The sequence below is a fragment of the Saccostrea cucullata genome, unplaced genomic scaffold (genome assembly GCF_032062105.1).
Source record: "Saccostrea cucullata isolate Sc308-1 unplaced genomic scaffold, CSIRO_AGI_Scuc_v1 ctg8258, whole genome shotgun sequence".
Taxonomy (NCBI): Eukaryota; Metazoa; Mollusca; class Bivalvia; order Ostreida; family Ostreidae; genus Saccostrea; species Saccostrea cuccullata.
The window spans coordinates 17593-28566 of record NW_026926781.1 but is presented as its reverse complement, the minus strand read 5'-3'; the positions used below and the strand labels follow the sequence as shown (position 1 = coordinate 28566).

The 10974-nt window shown below is 30.8% G+C and overlaps 1 protein-coding gene across 1 annotated transcript; it reads left to right on the top strand.

Annotated features, from left to right (window-relative positions):
• The first annotated feature begins 22 nt into the window (after positions 1-22).
• Positions 23-4723, top strand: LOC134272646 (uncharacterized). The gene is made up of 4 exons (XM_062754854.1): positions 23-829; positions 1299-1388; positions 3497-3631; positions 4330-4723. The coding sequence occupies exons 1-4, from the start codon at positions 782-784 to the stop codon at positions 4393-4395; spliced, it is 339 nt and encodes a 112-aa protein (XP_062610838.1). The 5' UTR covers positions 23-781; the 3' UTR covers positions 4396-4723.
• The last annotated feature ends 6251 nt before the right edge of the window (positions 4724-10974 follow it).

Below are 10974 nucleotides of genomic sequence, written 5' to 3'. Positions count from 1 at the left end.
CAAAAAAGTGTTTTACAAACATACAAGTATAATGAAACAAAAATATTAACTTAGTTTCTAAAAATAATATAGCTTGTATTAACATGCAGTCTTCAAATCTAATGCACAGTAAAGTGAAAAGAATCCACTCACAACACCATTGAAGAAAATACGGAAGCTATTGAGACTCAAGATGTAGAATATTGAAGAAATGCAAAAGCTCTTAAAATGTAGACAAACCCCGAAGTGTTTCCTGTAATTGTGAAATATTTCCGTTTGATAACTTGAAAAAAATTAAAAATGGATAATTAATCAATTTTTTTCCCGTCTTTAGTTGAAAACGTGACCAAAAATTGAAAATTATATGCATGATCGACAGTTTTACTTTAATTGACGTTTGTCTGATCATTGTATAGACCTCGAGTCGAAAGTGGCCAGTCAACAGGGGATGTTTGCTCCTCCTGGATCCCACCTCTTGAATATTGTATATCTTTTCAATCAACCCTAAGCGAAAATTATTCTAATAACTCAAATTTAAGCAGTCAACTTAACTCAAATTAAATTGTCAGTGTTTATGTGTAAATCAGCATGATGTTTTAGATCAAATCAATGCAAAATAAAAGCTGCTGCCTCAAAGAGATGGGTTCACATTATGCATGCATAAAATGACCCTGTAGATATGCCAATTAATTGATTAACACTTGATGTTCCATTTTGAATATTAAGAAAAAATATATTAAAAAATTCTCCTAAAAGCCCACGTCTTGGAGCATTGGCTTTATGAAATTGCAATGTTATTTTGATGTTACAGAATTGTCTCTCATCATGTTTCAGCTGTTGTGAAATAAAGGTAAAACATCTTTATTCTTCTTATTTTGCAGTTTTCTTTATTTTCCGTCCATTATTTTTAAATTTGTTTCATGTAATCGAAAACTTAAATCAAACATTAACACACAGTCACGCTAATTTATTGCAATTCTTACTTAGTCCTTAATTTTTCCTTTTCAAGTACACTTACATAAAAGATTGCATATCCTTGCCATATTCAAATATCATAGCATTTACAAAATTATGAAAATTCCTTTTATTTCAATTTTGCATATTAAAACCAACTTAAGTATACTCAAAATTTCATTGATATTCCTCGCTGCATTTCGTTACATTTTCCTTATTCTACCACGAATTGATCCATTTTGAATTTCACAAACTTAAAGTTAGCAAACTTGACATTCAAATCTACCTAATTATTGTACTTTAAAAAAGCAATCCTACGTGTAAATGAATGGCACAATTTTTAAGTTATCAAGAACTTTATAAAGGAGAAGGATGCGAACACAACTGGAGAAGAACCAACAGAATCATCCCGACTTCTTCAAGATAAGGAAGGAAGTGATGAACATAACAGCCAGGTGAATGAAAAAAAGCTTAAACCTCAATACTGAAGGCAACAATGCTCCCCCGTGCCACAGCCCAAATCCTTTTCTTTGAAAATTGTTTCGATAAGTTTTCTTCATTTATGTATTATTTTTTAGAATCCTTTTTACACCAATGGTACCCAATGCCCGAAGGAATCATAAAATAGATGAACATTAAAGTTTTTTTGGCAAATGGCCTTGCTTCATGTTTTCTGATAAATAAAAATTATTTGATAGCTAAATTTTACTTCTAGTCTAGATCCGAATATTAAAAAGAGTTTTAAAATTCGTAGATTTTTAAAATTTCTTATGCATAATACAGTATGGTTACTAGGATTCATCCTACTTCTACTATTTATTAATTTGACTGTCTGCGTATCATTTTTAAGTTTCGTCCTATTGATAACTCATAAGAAATAAAAATTGTTTTCATAAAAATACTCCCACCCTCCAAAAATCCAAATGTTCTTAAATCATTTAACTGCATTAAATAAAGAAAAGTAATTGAGGAAGGCAGATATTGAATATGAATCAAACGGACGTCTATTAACGTTCTTGAATTCGAGAAAATCCCAAAAAATAATCGTACCAAATGAAAACTCCCCACTGTACATAATGTGCAGTGGGGTAAACTTTTGAAGAACGCATTTTTTGGAATTATTTTTTTTTTTAGGTTTTTGCTATGATATACATTATAAATAAATGTAGGGGGTCCTGTCCACAAGTACTTGTACACGTGTAATCCATAAACAAGTTTCAAAACAAGATTTTAAAGCCAAAAAAGAAAAATATAAATTAGCCTGGCAGGATTACATTTTATAATTATAAAGATTATTATCATTATAATGGTTTAGCTTATTGTAACGCACATAAAGGTATGCGCAATAAATTACCTTGATTTTACAAATGTCTTCTATACCAAAGCAAGGAAAAATCATGCATGTCAACGAAATGCAAGAAAATAAAAAAAGTAATTACTTTTGAAAAGGAAACATACATGCAAATATTTTCTTTAAGTTTGTTCATCTTTGTTAACCATGTATAATGATAAGAATACTTGAATTAGCTATAAAATTATAAATTTAATGCTCCTGTTGCGACGCAAGATCTTGACTAAATGGTCTCATCCGAAGTATCAGTCTAAACATCCCTTAGTGGAATGCTTCATACTAATGGTACAACAGTGTTTTGCAGCAATTTTCCTCAGAAGCCTAGTTCCAAAAACCATGAAGTGAGAGGAGACTTAAGTTAAAATTAAAATTTTGACTATCTTAAATTCAGCAAATATATTTAAAAATTTGAAATTTTGTAAAATAGTCAAACACATGTATTCAGTGAAAATTTGGTTTTATTTGCTCGACCACTTCAAAAGTCAAATAGAATCTTGCTAGGTTTACATTAATATATATATATATATATATATATATATATATATATATATATATATATATATATATATATATATATATATATATATATATATATATATATATATATATATATATATGTGTGTAGAAAGTAAAATCAATATTGCGAAGGCATGTATATGTCAACGATGCATATGATAGTGTTGAAAGGGTTAGATACTGTGGTTTCATCAGTATTCGTTGAGCCCAAATTTTTGATGATTTCTCTGAGCAGATTCACGAAATTAAATGTTCATTGATTTCATAAATATGATATTTATTTGTCAGATAATGCCTTTGTTCACGAAATAACTTATCCTGGAAATGTCTGTTTTGCAAAATACACAAAAATTCATGTCAACGAAAATAAATGATTTTTGCACCAAACATTATAAATTATCTCTACATGTATGTACATTCACTGAAGTCTGTTCTCAGTTATGGATTTGGTACCAGTTATCATTTTATCTCATATGTGTACATATAAGAATTCTCACCATCCTTCCTCTTAAGTAATAAAATTTATCCCTGTTTTTTGTTATAAACAAGAAAGATTCGCCTAAGGAAAAAAAAACTTCTTAAACATACATGGATTTGTCGGGCAAATGAAAGAGAGAATAATGTTTTATAATACGAGAAGTAACTTGATGTTCTTTTCATGATTTAGAATTGAAAGTTCGATTCATTATATTTTAGACGTACGGTACCCAGAACGACCAACCAGAATACTCCAACAGGGAGGTACATGCAGTGCACGCTGCTCGACACCATCTCAACACCGTGACTCAAACAGTAAAAGAATTAAATGCTATTGCCGATAGACTGGAACAGGTAATTAAGTGAGAGAGTATCATGGAATCATTTTAATTCGTTAGGGCTAATGTTCGTTTGCAAGCAAATTTTCATCATTTCGTGAAATTTGTGGATAAGGATGACCAACAAAACCCTTTTACCCTCCCTACACCCGTGCAAAATGTTAATTAATCTACCTTGGCCTTTTAAAGTGTTCAGAATACTGAATATAATTTAATTAATTTACTGAAAATTATTATTTGTTGGAATTTAGATCTAAGGGCAGATCACTCTATCTGAAGAAAAATACATAGAGACAGAAATCTTTAATGTACCTTGTAAAGAGGGTTTAAAAAAAAAAGAAATTATACCCCAATATCAATTACTTGCAATCAATATGGCTTTAAATACTGTACGTAGGTGATCAAAATCTACAGAACAAGAACACAAAAACTGATTAGATAAGATATATAATGCAATTAAATCACTTTTTATTTGCGAGAACTTTATTTTCGCGTATAATAGTATTCTTTAGGATTATATAGAGCAATAACCACAACTCGTGAAAATTTTGTCTCGCTTGTAAAGAGTCAATGACTATCTCGCTAAAATAATGTGTCGCGCAAATAAAATGATCTACATTGCTTGATGAATAAAGATATTATTTTAACAAATAATGAAGCATGCACAATAACGTTTTCTTGTCCAATTTATATTGATAAATAATTTTTTTACAGACTGCTGCAATGTTTAATCCAACGTCTCCGAAGCCAAAAAGAAAAAGACGCCGCATTTGTTTTTAATCTGTGTTAATAGCATCGTTTTTGAAATGCCTTAGCAGTATTGCTTTTAATTTTCTTGACTTAAAATATGCCTACATACAAACTGTTTTTGTTTAAAGTATTTATTGGTATACCATTTTTGAAGTGGCATTATGATGTTTGAATATTCAGTTCTCTATCAATATTCTAGAAGTATTGCTTTTTACTCTCTTGATTCAAAATATACAAAAATGTACATTTGGACAATGTGGTTCCATAAATTTTCGTGTATTTTTTTAAACAGACATTTTCGAGGAAACGTAATTTTGTGGACAAAAGCTTTGCATGTACAAATAAATATGATAATTATTAAGTCAATGAACATTCAATTTTGTGGATCTGCTCAACAACGGAATCCTCATAAATTTTTGCTCAACGAATATTAATGAAACCACAGTATTTAACCCTTTCAATGTTAAAGTGCCCTTGTTGCATTGCTATTTCTTTCTTGGTTCAATATATATTATATATTCAAGTAACCATGGTATATTTTTCACAGTATTTGATGCAAAATCATTTTTGAAGTTGCACTTTGATTCAATTAGTTTAATCATTTTTCATTTCTATCAAAAAAAAAAAAAAATAAAATAAAATAAAAATAAAATAAAATAAAATAATAATAAAAAAAATTAATAAAAAATTAAAAAAAATATCTCTGTATCCAATTGGGATTCCATCAAGTTGTAAGAAGACAATGCAATAAGTTTTGTCAATAAGGAACTCCAGCATATTTCAATAACAATTTCAGAATGCTTTACATGTATATGATCAAGTAGGAATTCTAAAATTAAAATAATAATATGTATATACTCTCCTATTAATTACGCAACTGAGTCTTTGCCTGATAACATATTCGCATTCAATTTAGTGAAATATACTCCTGAGCATGCTATTAAACATTAAAAACAGAGAAAGTGTCATTCCCTACAATTTTAACTATGTTAAGAGTGCATTTGCCAGAACTTGATTAAGGATTCTATAGAATCCCTCTATATATTTGATGAAACTAAGAATTGTCCTCTTTCTCCTGCCAGTGATATATCACAACATCATTCTCATCATTATTCACCAGCGAGCGTTCTGTGGTTCTTTCGACGTTTCTGTTCTCTTGCGTTTCAATACACGAATGCGCCAACAGGGGTTGAATGCTCTGAAATTGAGATTATACGACAGCTATATTAAATCTAAATTGAACTGTATAACTCCATGAATTTTTCAATAAAATGAAAAAGAAACGTATCATATTTCATCTACTGAAAGATTAAGAAAGAAAAATTCGAGACACATCCAGAAAATTAATCATAGCACGCCTTCACATACATGTAACCTTTTACATAGGTCATCCCTTCTTACATTGTAAATGCGTTTCTTTTAATTAAAATTTAATTTTACAAATAATAAGTTTCTTTCCTCTATAGAGCTAAGACCATCTTTTGAAGAACTGATGCAATTATCAGTCATTTAACTATTGCAGGAACATTGTTATTCAGTAAGAAAATTTTTATTCAAAAATGATTTGAATGAAGGATATGGAAGGATATAAAAATAGCGAACAGTATTCAATATTAAAGTCCATAAAACAATACAAAATTGGAGCAGAGCAAACACGGACCTCCAAAACATCAGAGGTGGGATCAGGTGCCATGGAGGAGTGAGTATCCCCTGCTGACCAGTCACACCCGCGGTGTGCTCCTTGTGATGATCGGGAAACAACGGGGAAAAAACCCCGTCGTCAATTCAGGTATAAATCATGAATCTCAACTCTCTCGTTTCAACTGTACGATGAGAGTTCGGATTACTCGGTAATGCATCCGTTTTTGTCCTGGCTGTAGTGTTGCCGAACAATGGTATCTCGGGACATTTTCTAAATCAATAATTTTTGTAACATTGAAACCCTGAAAACATTCTCAAAATGAACAAAATGCATAGAAATGTTTCATACTTTTCTTCAGTTTTCGTATTCCGCGCTTTATGAAATAAAGCTACTGCTACAACCGCAACGATAGCTGTTAGGATAATACATAGGACAAGTCCACCAAAAACCAATCGAACTATCACACCGTCAATATTATTCACTGAAATTTAAAGCAGAAACTTCATAATCAATCATATGTGATTTGAAATTGTTTAAAACTTAGTGTTCATGCACTTTGTACGGGTGGGTGGATGTAATTCTTTAATAATTTTGCCGATATATAATATATAGCAGAAAACAGCCATTATTGTATGTTCTTCTCCCCACAACAAAATGTATGATGACCTTTTTTTGCTTGTAAATGAGTTTTGTAGCTGATAGAACCACCGACTGAAAATATATGGCCGTGCCCCCTCAAACCAGAGTGAAATTGCTTTCAAGGGGCTGATATAACACAAAGTACTAAATAATCATTCTTTATGGAGTTATCTCAAAACCTTTCTGCATCAAGATAGATAATTGAGCAAACACAGACCTCTAAAAACACCAAGTTGGGATCAGGGGCCATTGAGGAGTAAGAATCCCCTATCGATGGATCACAATTGTAATTCGCAATATGTCGTGACGAGGTAAATAGAATGATCAGAACTCAGTGTTAAAAAAATCATCTTTTAAAAAAATACTTTGCAATATCGATCATTCCGTTAATAAGCAAACAGCAGTGATTTAATAGCAAAAAATACGTAGCATGAGATGGATCTGCAAGTATGCAATAATATGCATGGTCTAAATTATTACATGAGTGCAATCGCTGACTTGTTGATTGCTTATAGGAATCAAGGACACGATTTTAAAAGTCTTTCGATGCAAACATGTTTATTCTGTTTGAGTGAAATGATATTTAATACAGTATTACCCGAAAACGGCGAAATAAATTTACATAGCATTGAAAACATTTCTTTCTTTTAATTGCCATACAATATTTTATGCTTACCCTCGAAACACTTGTTTCCGAATCCTATGTACCCATGTTTGCATATACAAATGCCGACATGACCTGTCAACATACATGTCTTAGATGCATCTCTGCAATCCTTGGTCGATGTGCAAATATCTTTTGAGATATCTACTAAAATCAAAATTATATTCCATGTGAACAACAAAAATAGTAAAATAAAATTATCTTGTTATTTTTATCCAAAAATATACAGAATTAAGGGGTTATTATGTAAATGTATTTTATAAACATACACGGAAAACACTCCGAGTCATTTAGAGGAAAAAATCCTAGTCTACAGACAACCATACAGACACAGGTACCTTCTTCCAAACGAACCAAGAGAGAGCAAAACACTTCTCTGACACTTTTTGGGATAATTTCCTTTTTTCGTAAAGCAGAGTCGAATTGAAATATAATGCATTACCTGATTCAGAACGTTTTCTTGCATCCTCTAATGCAAATCTACAGGCCTTTTTACCCATTGCAAAAATCAAGGATGCGTTTAGGCAGACTGTACTAAAAAATAAATGATATTATAAAAGCAACACTTTTTTCATTAAATATCTAGAAACAAGTATGGTTACTTCCATCAATATTTCAGCTCGATATACCCCAATAAACTTGAGTTTTATAAAAGAATTCACTGGTTGTAATAATGTGGATTTTTAAAAAATAAAATTGATACCCGGTATTACAAAATCAAGATTAAAACTACTTCTGTTTTATCGGTTAGGTTGTATTTTCAATCATATAACTAACGATTTGGGGTTTTTACTTGCATTTTCGTTTTACGTACCTGTCAATGTTGTAAGTCAAGCAGCCATAAAGCAACGACATAAGAACAACCAGTACTGAAAATAGATAGATTTTTGAAAAAATAAATTTCACAGTGTTTTATGTAATATATAGAACATTTCATTTTTCGTATTTTGACAAATTCTGATGTAAAAAGTAATAAATTAAGAAAAAGCTTCAACTTTAAAGACAGAACGACATGTCTTAGAGATGATATTTCGGCAACTCTGATCCTCTGAACATTCAGCTTCATTCATATGGAGGAGCTGACCCTTACGCCGCGGGTACGAATCCCACTGTGGGACGTGTAGACCGGCTCTTCGGATGAGACCTATAAACCGAGATCCCTTGTCGCAGTAGGTGTTGGGACGAAGAAGATCCCCCAAAGCTCAATGGCCCTAAGTGTCGAGAATAGGTTTGTAGCTCTCCTACGGCAAGTAGTAGCTTCTCCATATAAGTGAAAAAATTTCAAAAGGAACGTTAAACAACATACAATCAATCATTCATATGGCTCTGACGTCCGAAATACTTTGAAACCATGAACATATGAAAAGAAATTCAAACACAAAGAAAATCAAAGGTTCCAGAAAGAAAAAAAATGCATTATTTTTTTTGTTTGACTTCCCTCTCGAGAATTTTTTACTCATATGGAGACATCACTACTTGCCAGTGGAGGGCTACAAATACAATACCTACATGTATACTCGGCATTCAGAGCTATCAATGAATAACGGATTTTTATCGTACCACCACCTTTTGTGACAAAGAAACTTGGTTAGGTAATCTCGTATGCTCTTACTGCAGCTTATTGTTAAGTTTTCCAGCTATGGAAGTAGATGCATGCCGTCTCTATGTACATGTTTCACTCAATTCACATACCCTGTAAGAATTTCAAGCATACGTCCTTTCATAACTCTTTTTGAAGATTAGATTTTAAGATTTTTGAATATTTGAAGGTTGAAGAATACATGTAGTTCTTTTTGGACAGAAGTTGTGCCTATAAATTCGCATAAAATGGAATTCAAAAAGTCTTCAAAATTGGACCTTGAAATAAAATGATCAGTACCTGTTATTACTCATTTAAAGGCAAACCAGAGCTATGTTCTTTTGCTATTTTTGACAGTACGAGACATTAATTGTACTTCAACAATTTGGTTTGGATTTTGAGATTCGGTGAAACCATGTATGACCTACGTCAATGTTTAAAAGTTCCCCGAGAAGATTCAAAATACCGAATTAAGCATCTGATTTTATGTTTATCTATATGAAGTCCGAATACATGAAAAGTGTGCTCAATTTGTCTGTAATTTACCATATTTTAAAATTTATTTATATTTGAATTTTATTCTATTTGAACTTCTTGAAAAAAGCTAAATCAGTATGTATTAGCTTTCAATTCACTTATAAGCAAAGATTTGCACACAATTTTTGATATGAATGAAGAATTTTTTTTTTGATTTTTCAATAATGAATGGACTTTTTCCATCGAGTCTCACAATTTCATACACATATTACCCACGTTAAACAACAGAGATCCATTTTTTACATGTAGTTACAAATTAAACTCAACAGACAACAAAAGAAATTTTTTAAGTTATACTCACCATCAAAAATCTTTTTTGCTATCATTTCTAAAAAAGAAAATATGCATTAAGTTTCAATTTGTAATTTTTATATCAATGTCGAACTTTTCAATGAGCGAAGTTCATATATATAGTCTCCCTCAACGGAAAATTTAACATCCGTGACAAAATGAAGCCGATACAGTGGGCAACATTTGTAAAAATGGTATTTTTCAGCAGTTATTGGAAAATTATAAACTTGTAGAATTTGGGTTAACTATAAATAACAAAATATTTAAGAATATATAGTGTAATAATTGTACTATATATGCTTTTTTCCAATTAAAAGAAAGGGGATAATCAATTATACACTGTATTAGTGATAAGAAATATTTCTTTATAAAACATGTTTTTTTTACTCGAAAATTTCACGCATGAAAAATTGAATTTGAACGAAAGGAAAAAAATAACAGTAGTTATTGAGTGATTCTGAACGTCAAATGAAACAATGATGTCAAAAGAAATCAAAATTAAACGTCTTTGAAACAATATAAAATTTTGAACATAGTGCCAGGTTGGAGGAAGAATTTTAAAAGGGGGAATATCCCATACATCCTTGTTCTATTTGTATTATCTATTTATGTACTTTTTTACATCCTGTGGGGGTTGCAAAATTGTTTGGTATTTGCGACGAAAATTGAAACGACATGCTATGATGTTACAAAAACATTCATTATACTGAAAAAAAAGGGATGAATTCACCACAAATTCAACATTTTGAAAAATTTTCTTCCCTTAAAAATGAACCTTTCGGAAACAGTAACAAATTTGAAAAGACCACATAATTAGTCTTACTCCTAGTATTGTATTCTAAATACAAATTACGTCATAAGATTACAAAAGAGTAATCCTCGCACCAATGCATATCAAATATACAAGGGTTGTCCCAAAAAGTCGTAGACAATGTTTACAACTTTTTAACATGCAACCGATACTAACCAAATTTTGCATAGACATGATACATGTATATTCAATATTCTTTAAAATTGTGAATTCTTAAATATATATCTTTCATATTAATAATATTAGGACGATTTACGAGGGCTGTTCAATAAATTATGCCCTGAACTTTATGACATACAATACAGATATCATATGACATAAAATTTGACTTTCTCTCATTATTGAATCTTTACTGAATTTATAACAGTTTATGTGACCACTTTTCATCATACAGTTTCATCGTGAGAAGCTGGGAAACAAGGACTATTCGAGACACTGCATTATAA